This window comes from Paramormyrops kingsleyae, chromosome 14 (genome assembly GCF_048594095.1).
Source record: "Paramormyrops kingsleyae isolate MSU_618 chromosome 14, PKINGS_0.4, whole genome shotgun sequence".
NCBI lineage: Eukaryota > Metazoa > Chordata > Actinopteri > Osteoglossiformes > Mormyridae > Paramormyrops > Paramormyrops kingsleyae.
In genome coordinates this window covers 1,643,853-1,667,971 of record NC_132810.1, presented here as the reverse complement: position 1 = coordinate 1,667,971, position 24,119 = coordinate 1,643,853, and the positions used below count along the sequence as shown (strand labels likewise).

General features: G+C 36.8%; 1 protein-coding gene and 1 long non-coding RNA gene across 2 annotated transcripts; one reads left to right on the top strand and one right to left on the bottom strand.

The window, feature by feature from the left end:
• Nucleotides 1-610: 610 nt before the first annotated feature.
• Nucleotides 611-22,021, bottom strand: LOC140578399 (uncharacterized). The gene is made up of 3 exons (XR_011982546.1): nt 21,880-22,021; nt 20,621-20,854; nt 611-1,188 (listed from the first exon to the last, which is right to left on the bottom strand). It is a non-coding gene; the product is annotated as an uncharacterized lncRNA (long non-coding RNA).
• Nucleotides 11,985-21,370, top strand: LOC111850390 (prepronociceptin-like). The gene is made up of 3 exons (XM_072699102.1): nt 11,985-12,041; nt 18,193-18,317; nt 20,587-21,370. The coding sequence occupies exons 2-3, from the start codon at nt 18,195-18,197 to the stop codon at nt 21,160-21,162; spliced, it is 699 nt and encodes a 232-aa protein (XP_072555203.1). The 5' UTR covers nt 11,985-12,041; nt 18,193-18,194; the 3' UTR covers nt 21,163-21,370.
• Nucleotides 22,022-24,119: the final 2,098 nt, after the last annotated feature.

The window sequence follows — 24,119 nt, the reverse complement described above, 5'->3', positions numbered from 1 at the left end:
ATATGTTTGTGTCAATGTGTGTTTCTGGAAGCTTTGATGGGTCTGCTGCTACCTCACTCCTGCAGAACTGAGGTTTTCTTTTCAGCCTTGCAGTTCCAAGACGCGGCATCTACAAACAGCTTAGTGTTCGTGTGTCAGGCGATGGATGGACAGGATGGATGGTTTCTTAGAACCTTTCAAATGCTCAAGTGGCTTTTATGCAAAACCATAGAATACAGAAAATAAATGTAAAGCTAAAAACTACAGCCAACTTTATGCTACTGCACATGAAACAGGTGCCATTTGTATTACAGAATTTAAACCCATTTTCAGGTTTAGACAGAAGCCCATTAAAATATAGAAATGATGCCCCCATACGATCTTGCACATCTCCATTTATTATCTCTCCTATTTTAACTCAAGCTATACAAAGGTTTTTTTCAAAGGAAGCTGAAATGTTTACCATTTCAAATCTTTTTCTGTGTAAAATGTAACTAAAAACAGAATGCACTGATTTGCAAATCATATAAATCCATATTTAATTGAAAATAGACAACATATGAAATGTTCAAATTTAGAAATTTAATTGCTTTATGAGAAATATATGCAAAATTTGAATTTGATTCCAGTAACACATTTCAAAAAAAGCAACAAAACACCAGTAGCAACAAAAGACTGGAAAATGCTAAAACAAAACACCTGGTTAGATATTTACCAGCTATTCAGAATACTTTATTAATCCCTGAGGAAATGATGTGATTACAGTTGCAACAGGACAGTAAGAAGTAAGAGAGGAGAACAAGTTAAAAATTAGATTAATTGACAACAGGTCAGTAAGATGATTGGGTATAAAAAGAGCCACTCAGAGAGGCAGAGCCCCTGTGCAGTGAAGATGGGGAGAGGTTCACCGCTCTGTGCAGTGAAGATGGGGAGAGGTTCACCTCTCTGTGCAGTGAAGATGGGGAGAGGTTCACCGCTCTGTGCAGTGAAGATGGGGAGAGGTTCACCGCTCTGTGTAGTGAAGATGGGGAGAGGTTCACCGCTCTGTGCAGTGAAGATGGGGAGAGGTTCACCGCTCTGTACAGTGAAGATGGGGAGAGGTTCACCGCTCTGTGCAGTGAAGATGGGGAGAGGTTCACCTCTCTGTGCAGTGAAGATGGGGAGAGGTTCACCGCTCTGTGCAGTGAAGATGGGGAGAGGTTCACCGCTCTGTGCAGTGAAGATGGGGAGAGGTTCACAACTCTGTCAAAGATTGTGTTTGCTGTTTTAGATATGGGTTTATATGATTTGTAAATCACTGCCTTATGTTTTTATTTGCATTTTACAATGCAAACTTTTTTGCAAACATGGTTGTGCTTATTGTTCTCTCACACACTAATTTAAACAATGATGTGTAGATGATTAAAGACCTTTTTTGCTTCTTAGCTCTCTACTTTTTAGGTGATCTGTTTCCTTTAATCAATTGTAGCCTTAGATGCAGGAAATGGAGCATATTAGGGTAATTCAACAGCTGAGTAAGCAAGTTATTTACAGGCTGTTATTCTCACTCACTAGTAATACTTAAAACATGAAAATCGATCCATCTGGCTTTTCTCTAGATTTTAAGTATGCCATCTGAACAGCTTTGGCCATTAGTCTTCACTTAGAGGAAAAGAAATGTCCCAGACTGTTTACTGACATAAGTGGTTTTTTCCTCTGGATTATTAATGACTCTTCAGTTTTCTATACAGTTAGTTCGACTCTTAAAACATCACGTACGGCTCTGCATCAATTATCAAGAATTATCTGTTAAAAGCATAATTTCCAGTTAATTAAAGAGATAATTAAAAGCTGTATTTACTAATGAATCAGAAATGAGCATTTTTACCATCCTTTAAGTCCTGAATTACAATATTTACCTGTATTTGTTAGATGCGCATCTTTCAACAGATGTATTAAATGAAGAAGTGATTAATAACTATCAGTGTTAACATTTTGCAGTATATAATATATGAATATAGTAATGCAGTATATACTGTATATATATATGAAGCCTATGTGCACAAGGCAGGAAACAACCCTGGATGGGCCACCAACCCTTTCCAGGGTAACACTCATTCACCATCAGCTCGCACATGTACAATCTTGGCAATTCCAATTAACCTCAGCATGTTTTTGGACTGTAGGGGGAACCAGAGGACCCAGAGGAAACCCCACAATGACATGGGAAGAACATGCAAACTCCACACACACAACCCTGGTCTCAGAGGTTTGCTAAGCACTGCGTCAGCATGCCACCCCTCCATTAAAATGAATAACTAAACAGATTGAAGATTCTGCCTGATCCAAAAGAGGACATTCTGCTGAAGGAGACTTACAATACAGTTTAGTATGGGGTGTATTTTATTATAGTGCTTGCTGGGGTTTCAGAGTGGCTGACAATATTTCATTGTTTTTTTTCCTTTTTCTGTTACTGAACACTTAGTTTTTCACAGTCTTATCTGTATGGCTTGAAAAATAACGCTGAACAGGAGCTGGGAGGGAAGATAAAACCTCTCTAAAAATTCTCACCCTTGTCAGTACAACATTTTTTTTTTGCTGCTGGACCTTTTATAGACGGTGTAGGAAAGTTTATGGATTCATTTCCTTCAAACTATTATACTTTGACCCTTCCTGAAGCGAGCTTTGCTGTGTTTGTGACTTATTGTTTGTTCCACACAATTAATTGATTTAGTTGTGTCAGAATAGAATAAATATATTTCAGTGTTCAATATTTTATTTTCAAAAAAAATTACTGTAAATGCAGCATTTAATTTATGAAGTGTCAAAGCTCATTTTGAGTATTTATTATGTGCGAGATTAAAATGAAATCGATTTAACATAAATTTAAAGTCATGAATCCATGACACAACTGTGGTGATACGATTATATGCACGTTTACCAAATTGGCCTATATCATTGAAGCAGACATCGTAAACTCAACTAAACTTTATTTAGCTTCTATAAAGCACTACAGTGGTTACTGAGAGCTTATTCATCACCAGCAGGCATGGACTGACCATTGGAAAGTGTGGGGATCGTTCTGGTGAGCAGGTCTTGGAATGGCTGGTCTTTCTTCCCCAACCCCAAAATTATATGACCTATATACCAGTTGATTGTGATCAGCAAATTCCCAGGCTGTTTTTCGGCTCATGGGAGTTTTACTTACATTTAAATATTCTGAGGGCAGAATGAAGAATGATTGGTTCAGAGAGATAACCAATCAAATTGTAGAGGAAGACAATGTGGAAGCTGCAGAGGCGCCACAACCAATTTCTTGCCATTGCTAATCACTGGAAGTTTCTCAAGTGATGAATGTTACACAAAGACCAGGCGGGGCTGAAAAATTGCTTTAATAGTTCAATATACTATTTATTATTTTCTTCTGGAAATGTCAATAATAAATTTATTGGGATAATAAGCCTTCTACTATGGCATCATTTATCAAAGTTCTCCCAGCACAAAGACAAAATAGGCTGGAACTGGGCATAAAACTCCCAGACTGAAAATTAGCACGAAAAATGATTGGTTCAGAGAGATAACCGATCAGATCTTGGTCAGATGTCAGACCAACCAATCAGATGTCTTGGTCCCGCCTCCTCTATAATCTGGTTGGTTATCTCTCTGAAACAATCATTTTGTTGTTCTGCCCTCAGAACATTTTTGTGTAAGTAAAACTCCCACGAGCAAGACTAGAGGTATTTATCGATGTCTAGAGCAAACAGAGGTCATCTACTGCTTAAAACTGAGGGGATATAAGTAGCAATTGCACCTTGTTTTTTTGCCAGTTAGCCTATAGAGCCAGAAAAATTGTGCTTTGCTCAGTGATGAATAGGAGCGGAGATTACCTGGAATGTCTCCCAGGTTCTTTCGATCAGATCACTGGTGCCTCGTTAATTAGTAACTAGCACAGGCCAACATCTGAAATTGAGCCTGTTAAGCTATGAATTGCGTCAGGCTATTGTAGCATCATGCGTTTTGCTGGTCACGCCTGACAGCCACCTGCTGTGTTCAGCAACATTAATATATACACATCCATCAGGGACACTGTCTCTGTGGCAAGCTGAGATGCACTCATACTGAATTATCTTTCTTATTCTTAAATGCACTCAAGTACAATCTGCTCTATTGTCTAACAGGCCTCACAGATCCAAAGGAAATACAAAAACATGCCAAACGATTGTGGACGTGTCCTAAGCTGCACACTGCTTGTAGTTTTTCTGCTCTTTTTTTTGGTTTTCGAAACAAGGTCAATGTAAAAATAAAACTCCATCAAGTTATGATGTTTTTAAGGTGACTCACAAGACATTGCCACTTTGAGGAATGACTTCCAGATATACATGGAGACACACTACCGGTGCAATCTAAATAAATAGCTACTAGTGTGTTGTAAATAAATTATAAAAATCTTTAAGTTTATGACAAAAGTGGCATATGAAAACACCAGAATAGCGTGGTGTATTACTGCTTGTTAATTTAATGGGGTTTTTTTTGCATATTGACATGTTGTATTTTCCATAAAAATTGAATGAAAGCATGTATTAAATGTATATGCATGTATTAAATACTGCCCTATATAAAATGGCTGAAAATTTTCTCTATTCATCAATCCAGTTTCCAGCCAAGTAACATGATTAGGGTAGCAGGGTGAATGTTTTATTCCATGCAGCTTCATTCTAACATGAAAACAAATTTAATATTTTATTTAAGACAACTTGGATTTTGGCCATTTAGATTTTTGAAGTCCTGCGCACAGAGATGTAATTTATTAAGATAAGTTAACCTTCAGTGATCATTATCAATACTGACATGCGTCATAGTTTAACATCTCCTTAGAAATTCTGTTAAAATTCCTAGTTTTCAATTCAGTATCCATCCTACCTTCCAGTACTAAAGGAAATACTTCTTGTTTGCTCTATATTTCTTCTGCGATTGTTAGATGCCAGCAGTTTTTGAAGATTGATAGAATATAGTTTGTCTTTCAAGGGTGCTTGACCAAAAGTGTACACAACTGCTTGGAAACTTTGGCAGCTAGGACAGTGACACAATGATTCCATTAAAGTGATTGTTATCAAGTAGAAAGATATCCTTAAAGAAATATCATGGCATCAATACATCGGTATGTTGGAAACATATGAAGATCCCAATTTTTCCTGCCCAAGATGTATTGAATTCCTGAGTGCAAGAGTCAACATAATAGCCAATTCCTTCACAGTACACAAGAACTGCAGTCACAGAGATAAGGTTTATCCTATCGCACAACATCCAGGCCATTTTTTCCCTCTTCATTTTATTTTGAATCTAATTCACATGTAAATGCATAAATACTGTTTCAGTCTATATTGATCAAGCTGTATATTTGCTTTCCATGCTTCAAAGGATGACCATTTTGTGTGGGCTGTAATTTCAACATTTTAACATGCAGTACTTTAGCAACCATAATTTTAAGCTTTTTTGATTTCTTGATTTTATAATATTGCCCAAAACTCTTGTATTAATTAAACCATTTCATCTCTTAGTCTCTGGAAATGAACATCCATGTCTCTGTCCGGAATCTCAGTCTCGTCCTTTCACGCATGTAAACAGGTACTGTATAATATCTATGATAGACAGCACTATTCTTGCACGGTATAATATCTATGATAGACATCAATATTCTTGCACTGTATAATATGTATAACAAATAAATAAAACGGAACATTCAAACCAAAATCATAATACTCAAATGAATAATCCCTAAACTATCGATGCTGTGTTCTTTTCTCCTTCACATTCTCCTTTTGTTTATCATCCTTCTTCAGGGTAACTTTTAAACACTCATTAAGTGTTCCAATACTTAATGAGTGTTTAATTAGTGATGTTGATTAAATTAATGGATATGATTTTTGCCTTGGCAAACCATATGAGCACACTGATGTGTGTCTGAAGTCTGCCATTCCCAGTCTGGAGGTAGGATCCAGAACATGATTATAGAAATCACTTGGCTTTTATTTAACAAGGTATTCACTTAGTTGGACAATGGACTAATAATTTTGAGTCCTTGTATCCATATATAATGCTCCTGATTTTAAACAATTTTAAGCTAAATACAGTACATGTTGTAATAAGCAGTTATTACTAGGTGTACAATGGCTCATTGACAAATTCCTCCTTCGATAAATTATAATCCCTCAAATAGTGTTAGCCTTCATTTGTTGTCTTGTCATCAGTTTGATTAATTATATCTGTATGGGATAATGAGGTTGCTTCTTGAAAATGATATAATTTAGGTGATTAGGAATGTAATTATAATTTTACACATAATATCATCCATATACATTGATTATTTCAACCAGTATCTGCTTCAATTAGTTGAAAATAATTAAGTTTCAGTCCTGGATAGCATTCCAGTAACTATGTTACAGAACAGATCAATGCTTGAAAGACTGAGTATTGATTATCTATTAAACCCTTACATGTTATTCCTTTCTAATAATAGTTTTTCACTTGCGAAGTGATGATTGCTTATATCCCAAGCTCAGATGCCTATCTGCTCTTGTTTTCTGCATCTTTCTTGAAAACAATGAGATAGATTCACTGTAATAGCAACATGGGTACCTCATGGCTAATTTATTTTGATATCAGAATGCTTCTGATTTAAAAACAAAAGGTGTATTATATGTTATATTCAGTTAAATCATCAAATTATTTGACAGCTACTTTTTTTTTTGTTAAAATGTATTCTTCAGTCATTACCATAGTCAAGAAAGTGCTCTCGCCGTAGGCCATAAATCTTTGTGATCTTGTAATATAGTTAAACCAATTTATGTTATGACGATGAAGAATCTTGAATTTTTGAGCACTTTGATTAACTTGTTCATTTAACAGTTTTCTGCCAAAACTGAGTAATGACTCTCACGCAAGACTCTGTCTGGATTCAAATGTTATTGAGCCTGAGCATCAGACAATGAAAAAAATATGCTCCTAACTTAATGTTTCACTTGACCACAAATATGACAGTCGAGATGAATTACTTTCGATATGAGCAAACTGAATTTTACCGGGCACCACAATGTCCTACACCTCGGGGCTCAAGGTCGCGTCACGGCCTATGCTGTGGGGATCTAACAGGGACATTTAGATTGAAAGCTGTGTCATAGTCGCTCGTCATTCAGTGCTTCACCCGAATCAAGAGGGACTTTGACCACTAGAGCGCAGAGAGCTGATTTGAGTAATCGTGTTTGAAATTGGGGCATTGCTTAATGAAAATTTCTGCCTTAGGGAACACTTCACTAATGACATCCCGCCATCTGACAAAATCGTCATGAATAAATGGAAACATCCGCTAAAAGAAAGACGGGTGTGTTGAAGTTCAGGACTAATTCCATATCTATGTATTCTTTGACCAAAGTATGATTACATTCAATGTACTAATTCATTTACAAATATAGAGTGAGTGGAACAGATTGAATTAAATGTTAAAAAGCAAGAACAACCTCCAGTCTCTTAGTTAAATGTTCTGTGAAGGGCCATAGACCTTTATAACTTGTAATTACTTGTAATTAATTAAGTTGTGCCAATGAAATGCCCTTATAAGCATTATATAAACATTCATAAATGAGCTATGGATTGATCAGTAAGATGACTTTTATGTAATTAATATATATCAAGAAATATATTGTATTATATTATATGTTGTATATATTTATATATTGTTACTTATTGGCAACAAAAGGCCTAGACCAGACCATCAAAACCTTTAAAAACAAGGGCTGCTCTTTTGCAAATCACATATTTTTTACATGCATATTATGGAACTCTACATGAGACATGATTACTTAATATGCAAGCATTTCACATCAAATCACAATGTTACACAAGGAAAATAACAAAAATTGCAAATGAGAATATTGAACAATTATTTTAATTATGAGTATACATACATATCTGGCATTTAATTTTAAAAAGGCCTGGTTCTGGGTGGGTTATTCTGTTATCTTCACACGCATTTCACTAAGGAGATTATTGACTGCAAGTAGCCTGAAGCTGAAGTTCAAACACTTACAGATGTATGACAGAAGTCCTCAGATTGTACAGAATTCAGATTGTTCATCCATCATCAATGAACGTGCAGAGTTCACCCAGCTAAGGATGAATCGCAACAATCTCAGAAATGTTGCAACAGGTTAGTTGGGACCTAATCAAATTTTAGTAAATTATAATAAATTAGACATGTTTTTTTTTAATTATCCAGTTTGCCTCAAAATATTTGTGGTCTGATTTCTAATTTTTTGCCTTTCCAAGAGGATATAAAAAGCCTGGAATTTGGTAAATATACTTCTGCAGCAAGAATGTGTCTTTTGTTGTTACCAGGAAATTTCTGCTCTTCCTATGACATCCCTGTTAATATTATTTTTTCCTATGCCATTCTGATTTAATTATATCTATTTTTTTTTTGTGTGTGTGTGTGTGTTTAACCTAAAGACTAGACAATCGTTAGAAGCCCCAGACAAAACTTTGCCGCCTAAAATTATAGCTCATTAATCATAAAACACATGAGAGTTATACTCTGAGAATCATGTATCATTCTGCTAAATGTGATAGTTTCTGTTTTTCCCCAGCAGGACACTGCAGTCGCTGCAGTTGTCTTATGCGGCAAACTGCATGCTAGAAAATACAATTACATGTGCTCAAAGAGTAATAAAAAAAATCTATTTCATATGTCATGTACAGATAAAATCAACTTCAGGCATCCTGCACATATGTCTGTAGTAAAGGGCTAATAACATTAGAGGAAATTTGAAAAGGTACGATGCAGGTTACTAGCTACAAATTATGTTCTGAAGCTGAATTGCTTTTTTTTTCGCTGTGCTTTGCCGGTTATAACCTGGCTCCTTTTGCCCAATGTTGGTGAAAATGTTGACGTTTTCCATTGGGCCTCCTCAGCCACAGACTGGCGTCCCAGTTGTAAAGAGCGACATTGCTATCGTAACCAGCAAAGTCAGCGTCTGGCCGTGGAGCTCTTGTGTCCTAGAAAGGATCCTGGGAGCTGTGGCAGCCACTGGCAGCAATTTGTTACCCTAGTCCTACTTCCTCTGTGCTATTGACATGCTTCACAGCTGTTAAATCCGGTTATTTGCGTCATTCAGCTGAGACTCACAGAGACACCTTTCCTGTTTGGGGAAACGTCTAATGGCTGTATCACAGCCAAATGCCTAATTGTCCGAATTTTTTTTCCTTCTCTCGTGTCAACACACACACAGTGTATCATGGTGGTTAAAATCTTTTTTGTATTATAAATTCCTTGGTTGGTTGCCAAGAAAGTTTTTGATCAGATCTTAGGTATGTACCATCAGTATAAAGATTCCAATATGTATTTTTACCTTTTTTAACATTTCAATTAATATTTTAACGGCGTATTTGGAATCAAGGCTTGTGCTCAATGGTGATGTGGTTGCTGTACCACTTATGGGATTCAATCCCACAACCTTCCAAACATGAACACAATTCCACAGAACTACACATTACTCCTTCTTTTTTATGTATTCCTCTCATCTCCTTTGACTTGCATCTGAAATACTTATGCTATCAGTATTTCGAGGATAACAAGTAATGGATCACAAAATGTTTGTCCATGTATAAGTGTATATAAACAGTTCTGGTCTGTATGCTACACTGTTGAAATCATAGTTGGAATAGCAGAGTTCTAATTTTGTTATCACCTTAATATTAATCTTTGTTTAAATGCTGAGACCAAAATGACTGAGGAATTATGGGTTCTAACGATTATGGGTTCTAACGATTGTGCCATATGCTGTATTCATTTTAGAAATCACAATACAACCCACACAATGCGTGTAGTGCTGGCACATTTCTTAGTGTAGATGTTAATATTTCCAGTAAACTTACCGTGAGCATGGAGTGCTCTTTAATTCAACTTCTAGGTCTGTGTAGATACTATGAGTCATTTCAGCAGTGTTTGATATCCAAATCTACCCAAAAAGATGTATCAAAGGTCAATTAACAATAAAATACAAAACAATAGTTTTCCATTTAGTTATTGTTGTGCTCAGATTCTCAATGTCTCATTATTTAAATACATAGACCTTTAGCAAGATCATGGCACCTAATTAAGAGAGTGCTGACCAACCATTCACTTTTTCTTCGTTGAATTTTGTTGAACCTATCCTGTAATAATGCCTTTGCAGCGTGGCCAACATTAGCCCCAAGTATTTTAGCCCTGATACCTGATAAGTCAAGCCACAGGTAAAACTGACTTAGCCCCTGAACTATCCACCTCTGGTAATATTTTATAATATTTTGCTCATATAATCTGTCAGGTTTTGCATTTGTCATATAAAGGTTATTCTAGTAATTTAAAACACTTTTTGTTAGCTAGCTGAATATGAACGTGAGTCAAGAGGTATGTCTTTATATATCTGCTGCTTTTTATATTGTTCACATATTTACTACTTGACTGTGTTCTCTAAGTTCACTATTCAGAGACATGTTGTTCTGGTGAAACAATGACTCAGAACTAGCCTTAATATAGTGGGGGCCAGAGTAGCTTGTAGGAGATCCTGTCCAGTGTGTGTGGCCCTTGTGTCTCACGCTTCTTGAAATCGACCACCACTCTGTTGCATAAGTGCTGGCTGAAAACAGATAGATCGATATTTTTATACCTATCTAAACCATACAATACAGTTGGCACAAAAGTTCTAGATTTTATGTATTTCTCCTACCCAGATATTGAATGACTGGAATATTTCAACCCAGCCAGAGACCATTATATACACAATTCAGAAAATTAATATATATTTGTTAGTATATTAGTCATCAGTTAGGGATCAGAGTACATAATCCTTGACCAATAAACAGCAAAGTGTGGAATCCAGTTATGCATATTGAAATGATTTTCAATAATCCTCATTGATTTTTGTTCTTGCAAAAAAAAACAAAAAAAACAACAGACTACCTCTTGCAGGATCTTAAAGTATATATCCAACAAACTACTTAATTGGAATGACACCTAGTGTTCAGTATTCCATGTTCTTTTCAGTGTCTCAACCTAGATTCTGCTCAGGGTGTCTGCTCCTTTCATCCTTAAAGGAAATTTCTGAGTGTTACAGAAGCCAAGGCCTCAATGAAGACCAAACGCAAAACTAAATTGAGATGCAAATCTCAAATTCACAATGCAAAACCACCAAATATGAAATGGCAACAGGGAAAATGTCAGTGATATCAGGGGATAATAATGCTTCCTCCGTATCCCCTCACATACATTGAAATTAAGCCCCTAAAATAATCTATGCACTGTACAACCTAAGCATTAGTCACATGTACCTCATTAGAGCTAAGACTTTATTCGATATTGAATCTAGAAATGAGCATTTTTTTCTGTCTATTGTGATTTCTGTTTCCAAAACACTCAAGGTGCCACTAAAATTATCAAGTGCTGATAATCATAAATCACCATAACTCAACCTTCAGAAGCAGCTGACACATTTGAAATTTATATAATTTAACCAAAGCTTAATGTTATGTGATAAAAGCAAAGTTAAATGTTATTTGTTGATTTTAAATTGTAACTGTCTGTTGGTATAGAAATTCAAATGGAGTCCAAGGAGTGCTTTAGATATATTAACAGGGCAAGATATTGGGACAAGAAAAGGTTATGGATCATTGGGTATGATTGCGAATTAACTATATATAACTTAAGGTGTATTTTTAGCTCATTTGGAGGGATACCGTAAAACGTAATCACTGACGTAAGAAACAGCTTATATGTTGGCATTGACTCAGTAATGGGTTTCTGTCAATCTTCATGTGTGATAAACTCTCCCTCTTGCTCTCTCTCTCTTTTACGTGCTCTCCCTTTCCATCACTGTGTCTGTGAGAGTTTTGGGGGGGGGGGGGGGGGGACGGATGGGCTGGACCAAAAAAAGGGGGTGTGTCACTATAAGAAGGGGATATAGCAACATGCAGTTCATGGTTACTAAGACAGAAAAAGCGCACTGTAACCTTCAAACACATCAGGGCACACAGTATCCCAGCAAAACATACAGGTAAGGCTGTAAACTGCATTAACTTTCCTTACTTGGAAATTTTTATTTAATTTCATCTGAAAACTGTACACTAGTAATATTAACCAAATTCTGGTAGTAGCTTATATTATATAGCTATGTTATATAATTTGTTAATGGTTCTGTAAAAATGTATTACTTTTGAGTATTTAAATTTCAGTATTGTCTTTCTTGTTTTTTTTGTGTTTGGGCTATAATTCATTTATTCCTGTACCTATCATTTCATTTTAAATTGCTCATGGGTCAAAATGTTTTTCTTTAAATACACAGCTGAGGGCATATTTCTCTATCCTTGGGTTACCTTCCATTCATCTGGATTGATGTATTTGTAATTAAAAAGCAATATTCTTTGAAACTGCAATTCATTTTAAATAGTAATGATTTGTTTCCTGAAATACAAAGAAGGTACTTAGTAATGTAACTGTACTTGTGTGATGAACTTCTTTATTTAAATACAAACTGTGCTTTATGGTGCTCTACCGTAAAATACAAAGGCTTTACAGTATTGGAACAAGCCAGTGGCATGTGTTGCCTGATAATCTTGCACGCTGTGTTGTGGGTCCTGTTTAATGGTGCTGTGTTCCATTGAAGATTTTCTCTCCGTCTGATCTGGAGCTCCAAGCCTGCATTATCACCTCTAGTTTCATAATAACAGTAACAACAATAAGAAAAACAACTATTAATAATTATTATTATTATTCCAATTCCTGACATGTCATTGGTTGGAACAGCTAATCGGTGTCTTTTCAGACTGGATGGAATTTTCATTTCCAAGTTCAGTTTCATGTTTAATGTTCTGGAGTTTTTATGACTTAGCAGAGTGTTTTCTACTGATACTGTATACATTAGATGGCCGTTGTTACTTCATAAGCAGAGAGATCTGTGAATCATAATTAGGTCCAAGTTGCATGATGGGAACTGACTATAATTAAAATCATTTAAAAACAGAACATTATTCTTCATTATTCTTTAACAATGATTTTCAGAGCAGAAAAAGATATTTGTAATTGCTTGTTTGTTCCCAAAGATTTTCAGATATGAAATCTCTTAATTCCATTAAAATTACTTTTGCTTATTTTACTTGTTAAAACTGAACTGCAGTTACACAACTGAACTGTGTTTTACATACAATTATAATAGTAATAGTCTTCTGATTCCTAGACAAGGGTATCAGTGTATTTAATCTAATTCTTTGGCCACTGGGTCCTACAAGTGTAACTGCTATTAATATTTTTGAGCGTCCTGTATCACTGTATAAAAGATTTATCAAAACGTAGCTCAGATACTCAGATAAAACTATAAATGACAAGTAATACTAATAAGTAATTTTGAATTTTAGTTTGAAAGCATTAGGTTGGCATTAGTGAGTTGCATAAATCATGTTTAAGGACTCATAAGGAGAAATTCTATATAAACTAAATGCTTTGCCTTGACACACACAAACTCAGCAACATGTCTGTGTTGTCTTCTGTGTGTACATTAATATATACCATGTAAAATGTACGCTCATTTTCTTTCTTTTCTTGCTCTTTAGAACTTCTGATAAGAACAGAAGACATCTTTGAGACATATAGAATCTTACATTGTACTTACCTAAAAAACATAGACACCTAGTTTTACACAGAGCACAAATTTAACCATAAAATTGTCCGCTTTTTAATTACCTGTGATTGCAGTAATTTTAGATTTCTTTTATATTGCCATAAAATAAGAATAAAATGTGTTTTGAAGGTTTCATTCAATGTTCACTTTTCCAATCCTCTCAAAACATTAATGCTAACGGTCTGTACATTTTATATATTCATTACCAAAACTGAAATTATCTTACAAGGGTCGCGCTCAGACTCCCATTTTGTTCATGTATGCTTTGTAAAATCACCCAGTATGTAAAATAATGTTAAAGATATATTGCTCAAGAACTGAATCAATGACTGTAATTTATGTAAAAGACTGGACCAGGGAATTGGAAAAACATGTATTGCTTGTTTTATAGCCATATTTGAATGCAGAAAATTCTATGGTCTAGAATTTCACAATAAGCTAAATGACAATATAGTTTGATATATGTGTATGTATTTGATATATTTATATACATATATATAATCACTTCATTAATGCATAGCTTACCTGCATTTTGAGATTTGCTTTTATACCTTAAGGCATTCATTAATATTCACTGGTATAACGTAAGGAATATTGGCAATTGTTCCATTTGTGGCACAATTGTGCCAATTGTACCACTGTCTCTTTGGCTTTAATCCCCTTAGTGCAGTACAATTCTTAAGCTAGTCTGTCTTCTTGATTTTCTCCAGTTTTCATTGTATATTACAATGTTAATGTATATTTTATTTCAGATTTCTTCACATTCAGGAAAAAAGGGAATAAACAAATATGTGATTATGCAGCTAACTATACACCTATCTACCTAAAAATAATTAGTTCAATAAAAAAATGTATTACATAGTGAACTACAACATCATGTATCGTCAATTAAAATAAAAATAAAACTGATTATGCTGTGGCTAATTCTTCTATTGAGCACAGGCTTTCTATATATTCTGAATTTAGGACATTTTTGTCTTGGTGTTCATCATTACTTGCTTTTATCCAATGATTTTGACATCCATCAGCTGAACTCAGGTTATGGTAACTAACTAGCACTCAGAACTGCCACTGGAGATATCGGGTCTCATGGGGCATCACACAATTAGTAATTAATTACTCAATTAGTTTACTTTGAAATAAAGGCAAGCTTCATTTGATCTCATTTTTAATACATGTATAAAAATCATAATATTAGACATGCTATTCTTTTTCAATTAATATGTAGGACTTTGCATTGAGCATCATCTGAGGAGTCACATTAGAATATTGTGTTAAGTTCATCATATTGTTTAACCCTTACTTTATGTAGTGCTTTATGCATGCTTTCCATTCACTTCTTTGTATTTGCTACCTTTCTTATGAGTTGAGCCTGCAAGTTTATTACAGTAATGTGTCCACAGGCAAAAAACAAGCATCATTTTGGCTCTTTGCGATTCACTAAAATGAATGAGAGACGGCACATTTGTAGGGTGTGTTCAGAGGTGAACGCAGAAAAATCTGGATAAGTCCAGTCAATAACTTGCTTTCTGTGCCCTACCTTTGCTTTTATATATTTTACTACAGTGAAGGACGAAAGAAATGAATAGAAAATAAATGCAGCGATAGGAATGGACAGTAAATTGCAGCAACCTTAAGATGTTCTAGCCGACATTACCAAGACCGGAACCAAACACATTAATGTACAAACAAAAGACGTACTCTTTGAACAGAAAGCCACCATACCTAATAATCTGCTACGCTGACATTGCCCCTGCATTAAGGTTCTGCACCAGTAGAGCCTCTGTGAAATGAAAAACATCCAGTCTTTTAAACAGATACAATTGGATGAATCCTCAGAGGGCCCACTAGACCAGCATAAATCAAATTTTGCACATATCTCGTGATGAGTCATCACGAATTTTAAAACCACAGTAAAAAGAAGTAAAGAATATACAAATTAAAAGCAGTCAAAAAGCTATGTATTTCTGTTGAAAAGGCAGAATCGAAATAGTTTCTCCTGTCGAGGTGTGTTGGCTTCGCAGGTTGGATGCACCTGTTGTGTTTATGTTCAGTGTTTCTGACACAGATAGCCCATGTGTATAGCCCAACAATAAAATGAATGCACTTCCAAAGATTTCCTGAATGCCTTATTCTTTTGGGACTGACTGCAAATTCAGTTCATTTTTAGGTTTGTTTGTCAGCTCACCTGCAAATATTACTCTGAGGTAACCATGCGCCATAATTGGATATTATTTCTCATATTAGCTGGGTGCACTAGTTACTGGTCCCTAACAGACCACCAGTAGATTATGTTGCTGCGTGCCTTCTCAGATGTGGACTTTTTCAAGAGCAGTAGTATACTTCAACATAAATTAGGTATTGAGCAATAGCAGCTTATAGTTAGAATGTACTTAAAGATGTGTTAAGAATATTCTAAATATGTCTTATAAATTTGCCAGACATTTGTAGGGGATATCAGCATATATGTAAAGAAAAAATAATAATAACTTGCAGTTAATCGTGTGTTTGAGGCATGTTGAGTGTGATGAACAACGCAAGATTGTAGGAAGACTGATGTCATGATAAAAACCTTAAAATATATTTAAAACATTATTTTAAAAAATATATATTATTATAAACTTGTTATTAACTGACGTTAATATATCTGCATTTCAAGCCAGCTAAGCTGTTTTTTTTATATTTCCTTTATCCACTAATTGCCTGCTATTTTTGCAACCTTCTATTTCCATTTGGTCTGTTATGATTATTCTGCTATTCAGGAATTTGGGATTTGGGATTTTTCTCAGAAACTTTCAAGTACGTTGATTTTGTGCATGTCAGTCACAATCAGTTGTACACTGTTTCAGAATAATAGATTAATTTACGCAGTATAACAGCTATGGGAATTGCATTTCATTTTTTGTTGTTCAGATGGTTATGCAAATAATATTAACTAGTTCTGACCAAAGTCATTACTTTGGTTTCTGTCAGATAAAGAAAGTTTTGTGTGCGTGTGTGTGTGGATTAGGTTTATATTAAATTGTGGGGACCAAATGTCCCCCCCCAGTGCAATATAAATCTGTTATTTTGATGTTGTGGGGACCATTCTTCATGGTCCCCACAAAGATTTGTGAATGTAATCAAAAAACTAAAAATGCCAAAATCTTGTATTTGGTTACTTATGGTGTTTGATTTAATAGTTCTTTCATTCCTGAAATAGTACATATTACTGATATTATCAAGCTCGTACGATTTTATCTCTAATGGAGAGTTTAATGTTGCTGGTCTTCATGTCATATAGATTATTTGGCAGGTGACTGAAACAGTGCATTTAGCTTTTTGTACCTTATGCAAGAACCATTATCAAGATTTTGTTGTGTTTTAGAATATACTGTCTAATTTAGTGTTTGGGGTTAAGAGAAAAAGGAGTTATTAAATCAAATCAAATATAGCCTTAGAACGTCATGCATTTGCTGTAATTCCACAAAGCTGCTTTTCTCATGTCTGTATCATTAACTTCTGCAGAAAATTGTTTGATAAGATTTTTCATGCAAACACACCAACAGAACAGGACTGCATGCATAACTCTAATGTGAGCAATCTGGTCTTCTTTTTCATTTTAAAATAAAGAATATTTTTATTCACTTGTCCCTTAAACACCTCTAGACCATTCACATGGACAACTATTAAAGCTTTAGTGCAGTTAAAATTCATCAATTCTTTTAGGAAATTATATCCCACATATTCAGTTTTTCTGAATAGGACCTGACAGGCGGTATTTTTTCATGACGTAGCTGTAATCTTTTTCTGGTAACTAATGCAGAATGTGGGAAGTAGCAATCAATGGTTGACAAACCCGAAAATCCCCTCTATTCCATTTATGCCTCAAGAACTAATTCAAGCTGCATTTAAGGGAAATAACTTTTGTTAATTAAGAAAAAAAGGTCTTTAAAGTCTTTTAGTCTTTGTATTTACCCTGGAGACGAATGATCTATTTAACTCATGTTAGGTGGGCAAAATAATTGTGATTAATTCTGTTAACTTTTTAGAATAGTTCAGGAAAGACAATCATACTGTTCACTCTAATGAGCAAGAAAGGGCAATCAAAATTTATGCAATACCGAATAAAATCTTATATCCTAAATGATGATGTTTCTTTCTGTAGTTACAGAAGTATCAATGCAAAACATTCTTGAAGATTCTACATGTATCAGTATTGCCCTGTGATGACATCTAGTGTGTCCTCCGCCCCATAGTATAACATTTGTAGGATAGCTTCCTGGACTGAATAAGATAAAATAGCCCTGTACTCAATAATTGGCTATGGCAGATTCATGGATTATGTATACAAATATCTTCCTTCTCCACCAAGCATATGTCTTTACTATAAGTTTTTAAATTGATCATATGCATAAGTGTTCACCAAATGTATGCTAAAGTTTAACAATCAGCAATGAAATACCCCACAGAAGAATCCCATTTTTTCCACGACTCTCTCCATCTCTGTCGGTTCCTCCACTGATATCTGTTCCCTCCCCTGCGACTGCAGTCATGAAGTCCCTGTGGACTTTGCTGCTGCTTCTGTGCACATGTGACCCAGGAATGTCCGACTGTCAGCGGGACTGCCTCTCCTGCAGCCTGCTGTTCCCAGAGAAACAATCCTTCAGCTCGCTGGTGAGTCTCCACCTTCCACAACATTCATATCACTCGTCATACACACTCACCTCACACTGCCAACAGACAACATTCCTAACTGTGATCTCAGCTCAGCAGAGAACCTGTCAAGTTCCCTTTGTTCTTGTGTTGATTTTTTGTTTCCAGGATCCTTCGTGGTCAATTTATCCAATATTTATTTTTGCACAAAACAGTCATTCTTATTAGTTTAGAACGTAGTTCATAACCTTTCCTACTCGTCTAATATCAGCTTGAGGCTTAAATGGAGATTAAGTTAATTTATGCAAAGATTTCAGCAGTGATTTAATTACCTACCACATAATAATTATTGCACTGCTTATGCCTACAGTGCTCAAGAAATTGACAGAAAAAAAGCTCCATGGATGTTTCCAGGCGGTTCTGCTGCATTTAAATGAGGAAAACGTGTTTTCGACACCCCCTTCTCGCTTGACAACCCCCTGCCCCCCCCCAATCTTGCTCCCACCACTTGCAGTTCATTCTGTCTGCCCTAACCCTCATTGACTAATTGATTTCTTGAGATATATTGGTGATCGGCCTTATGCCAATTAAATGTTCACTCCTTTATAGGCAATTCAGGCCTCCTTTGGCAGAACCTTAAATAAAGAATAAAACCTCTCTCCCAAACAATATCCCCCCCAATTATTGACTGTACAGATGTGGATAAATACCTACATGAAAGAATTCCCTTTGGTCTTGTAAAGTTTCACGCCAGACTTTAAGTCTCAGTTTTCATGTAATGGTTAACCTGCAAGAACAGATTTTAAAGGACAATTTGGAGGCCTGTCTTTGATAGATTTTTATGAGTGTTTTGGCCTTGGTCCAGTATTGCTTTGATGACCTCATACGTTTGAAAGCTGTTGATACCGCAGAGGTAGACAGACTTTGAACAGAGGAAAGTCCTTCCATCTTTGAAAGATGCTGGAGGTAGAAACATAATAGTAATTATTATTTAAATTTGCTATTTCAGCAGAGGCTTGGGTCCTAAGCGACATATTGGTGAGGAAAGCTTGGTGTTGGGGTGCAGGTCAGCCAGATTCAAGTGACACTGCAGCTTTGGTTTAAGGGCCTTGTTCAAGGGGCCAGCAGGAATATGGTCACTCTTCCAACCACAGGGTACACAGGCCCTAATCCCTAACCCTACTGAGGTACACACCATATTATTACTGTCCATTCATAAATCAAAAGGGTACAACGCAAGAGATGCCAGCCAATCGTAAGGCACACGCAGATGAGGTATCTATATCTTTGTGGGGACTCTCCATTGATTTCTATGGGTGTAACCCTAATCCCAGCTATGACAACCTTAACCCCTACTCAGCCTTATCCATAACCATAAGTAACTAAACAAAATACAAGACATTTTTAGTTCTATGATTGCAGTCACAAATTTTTGTAAAATTCAGTTTCCCCCTGTGGGGACTGATAAAAATGTGGGTCCCCACAATGTAATATCCACATAATATACACAATGTAATACACACACACACACCAATTTTCAGATGCTATTTTGCCTTACTGCAGGGGGAAACTGGAGTACCCAAATGAAACCTGTCCAACACAGGGAGAACATTCAAACTCTAGACATACAAGCTGTGTCCCAGTTCAAGAGCTGCTTCCTACGAAGGACGCAGTCGGCATAGCCTTTGTAGGCCGGGTCCTTCAAAAAAATCCGCGTAATGAATCTTGGGACGGTTTGGGCTGTGAAGGATCCACCTGCGGATCCTTCGCTGGCCGGGAAAAGAAGGACTCGCTTCTTTTCGAAGAAGCCTTTGAAATGGGACAGCCTTGTCGTGCCACTGTGACACGTCCAGCCTTTGAGTAACACCCTCGGAGAGGGACACACACCTACAGAGTGAAGGCAGGATTCAGCCTCGCAACCCTGTAGGTGGGGGGTGACAGTGCTACCAACGGAGGCGCCATGCTACCCAGTACACATTTGTTACTGGATAAAAATCATGGTGTAATTGAAGATAACCATAGGTAATCTTAACTGTGTGGTTTTAAGACAGACATTTATACATGGACATTAATGTTGGGTATATTTGTACATGTATTTCTTTCCAAACACAGATCATTAAACATGTATGATTAATGACCAGGCACGATTTAGGTTCTGGACTCAACTATCCCTGTGCCGCAATTGTGTCACTGAGGATAATGAGGTACAGATGTTTTTTATACACCATTACTCTAATGAACTGGAGTGTAAGACGTGGCTGATTTTTTCAACCCCATGGCTATTGTATAGGTTTGTCTGGTGGAGTGCGAGAGCAAGGACTCACCAGCCCTCACTTGGGAACTGTGTAGACAACATGTGGAGCAGTCGCATTCATCCTCCTGGCCAGCAGGTGGCACAATGCTGAAGAGGGCAGAAGAGGAAGTGGCAGCCGTATTGCCTGCTAACCAGGGAGATGGTGGGCTGTTGTACTCTGAGGCCCTGCAACGCTTCGACCATGTGGCGCGGGCATTGGGAACAGCCCAGCTTAGTGCCTCATATGGGTCCCAGCAACATGGGTCTGAAGAAGAGGAAAGAACAGAAATGGAGGAAGGAGCCATGGATAATGAACCCGAGGGGGCAGCCATCAATCTCACCAAACGATTTGGGGGCTTCCTGAAAGGCAAGTATGGATACAGGAAGCTGATGGACCCCAGCAGGTCCATGCAGAAGCGATACGGGGGGTTCATAGGTGTCCGAAAATCTGCCCGGAAGTGGAACAATCAGAAACGCTTCAGCGAGTTCCTGAAGCAGTATCTCGGCATGAATACCCGCGCCAGCGAGTTCAACAGTGTATCAGCAGACATGAGCCAGCAGAACGAGATGTAGTGCATGCGCCTTATCTGCCAGGAAGTGCTTCACCACTAGCAATCATACAGCACTGCAGCCACAGTGATTACAAGAATATAGAAACAAAGTCATGGAGTCTGAGAGTGTATATAGTCAAAGGGCCGCTGTTTTTCATTTCTGTGTTCGTTATGAATGCATCGTTCAATTACAGAAGCAAATGCATAATAAAAAATGAAATAAAACTAGATATTTTTTCTTACGCACCTCAGATTCTGTCTGTTTTGGTAAGTTCATCCACACACGTTATAAATATGGTTTGTTTTTGTCCACCTTGGTATATAAAGCACTCATAAAATATTTGAATAGCACTATCTATCTATCTATCTATCTATCTGTCTGTCTGTCAGTCTCTTTTTATGGTAGCTGGCTCATCATGTGATCAACAGCAGCATTTAGAAAATACTGCAGTTAGAAACATGCCATATTTTTTTCTGACTATTATTCTTATACAGTGGTACCTCGGTTCTCGAACTTAATCCGTTCCAGACTCCGGATCGAGTCTTAAAAAGTTCGAGTTCTGATCGAATTTTTCCCATAAGAAATAATGGAAAACCAATTAATTGGTTCCCAGCCCCCCAAAATTACACCTAAATATGTTTTTTTTAGCATTTAAACACAAAATGAACAGGATAAAACAAAAAGAGCATTTTTTTCTTAATGGCTTCCAAAACGATAAAGATCTTATCCCAACATTACCCCTATCCTGCCCCGATCGTCCGCTCCTTCCGTGTGCCACGCCCCCTCGTTAACCTCGTGTGGGATCCCCATGTGATCAGCTGTTTCTGGTTGTTGTCATTAGTCCTCTGTGGTGATGTTAAGCTTGACACCGAAGCTCCGAGGCATGTGTAAAAAAAAACAATAGTGCATCCTGAAGCAGAACTTCGATGCTTCTTCCGTTCTACCCTAAACACGTGACCATGGTGATCCGAAGCTTCCTTCTGCGCTCAACCACGTGACTGCTTCAGAAAAGTGAAAATGAGGCGCGAACCTCAGTGACCCCAATATACCACATACTGAAGACCCTTTGAGGTTCTGGGATATGCACCAGGCTGTGTATCCACACTTATACGAACTTGCAGTACAGTTTTTATGCACTCCAGCGTCCTCCGTTCCATGTGAGCGGGTATTCTCCAAAGCAGGAGAAGTGGTGAATAAAAAACGTAACCAACTTAGCCCCCGCACTGTTGAACAAATACTGTTCCTGAATAAAAATCTGTGGACTAATGGCCCTCTTCCGTTACACAAGCACCCCTTCCCAGTTAAGTCAATGGTTTCCCAGTCCACAAGAAGTCACATTCAATTTCACCAGGTCATTAATGTTCATGACGCACTACAGACTATTAGAATTTTTGCCAATTTATAAATATTCAGATTCACTGCACTTACTCAAAATTAAGTGTTATTTCTTTATTTGACCACTTGGTGTCACTAATGGTCACCATTTCGGAAGGCTTCGAGTACTGAACCATTTTTCGACACACTTGAAAAGGAAGCTTCAGTGCTTTGAAAAGCTTCGTTTTGACATCACTAGTCCTCTGTATTAAGTCCGCGTTTCAGTTTGTTTCCCCAGTCCAGTCATTGGGTGCGTTCGACTTGCTTACAGCGCTGGCTTAAAGCAACGCATCCTGATCCTGACGCAATGCATTACGGTTAGATGCATTGCGACCTCTCACCCAGCTGCACAAACTGTGACGACACACCTTTGCCCTTATTGGCTGAAGAGTTTAGTTACACGCATGACGTTTGTATCCCAGGCAGTTCCGATTCGTAATCTGCTATTTCTCCCGTGTATCACGTAAAGCAGTGAGAACTGGTTTTCAGTTAATTTACCGGGTAAAATAAAGTTTAAATAAATGACATAAATGCTCTAATAGTACACGAAAGTTAATGGTTTATTTATTGTTAATTACTGTAATGTTGCGCTGCTTTATTTGGTTAATCGTCCAGTCTGTAAGAATTGTAAGAATTGCATTGTAATATGACTCATTTCCTGCCGCGTACAATTTATATTAGATCAGCGTTCACGGTTCGACTTTTGATATTCAGATCCAGTTCTAGGTCAAACTGGTTTGTTCGACTTTAAAGAAATTCGAGTTCTAGTGAGTTCGAGAACCGAGGTACCACTGTATTTATTTTTTTGCGAATCTTAAAGATACAGCAAACATGCAATGGCTTTTACAATACTGCCCTCTGCTGGTACCGAGAGCATGCTTTATCTATAAGCATCTCCTACTGATTATTCATTACATACATACATAAATATACAGGCAAACTGGTGCATACCATGTTTCACAGTTTCTATTAAAGATAACACCTGACATATATTTTGTTACATTAATATTTTGTGAACATTGCTTTCACCGGCAAATAATGAGTAATGACCCAACTTTTAATTGCATATTCGTTTTAACCAGCAAATTAAAAAAGGGATCTTGAGTTTTTTTTCTTTGCTTTTTTTCTAGTAAATGATAAAGTTATATTGTTCATTAAAAGCTGTACAGAGCAACAATGAAGAATAAATTAGTTTGCCACTTCCTTTGTTGACTGTCTTGCAGATAATTCTGCTTTGATCTTTTCCAACTGAAATCCACAAATAAATGTGTCTATGTGTGTGTGTATATATAAATATAGATATACAAAAACACACACACACATATATATGGACCTGCTGGGGTCCATCAACTTCCTGTATCCAATGTATGGCCTAGAATGTTCCTTTTTTGGTAGCTACAAGAATTTATTTATTGCTAATGTGTTTATTATTAACATGTGAACAAGCAGGCCGGCAGAAGCTCTTAGAATGCTCTGCTCGTGATCAGGTTTCTAGTTCAAATCCCAGACAGTGACGTCACTCTGCCGAGTCTGAGCAAAGCCCTTAACCCCTGGTTCTCGACACTCCCTGATGCTGCCTTCCTTCAAAAAAAAAAAAAATGCAC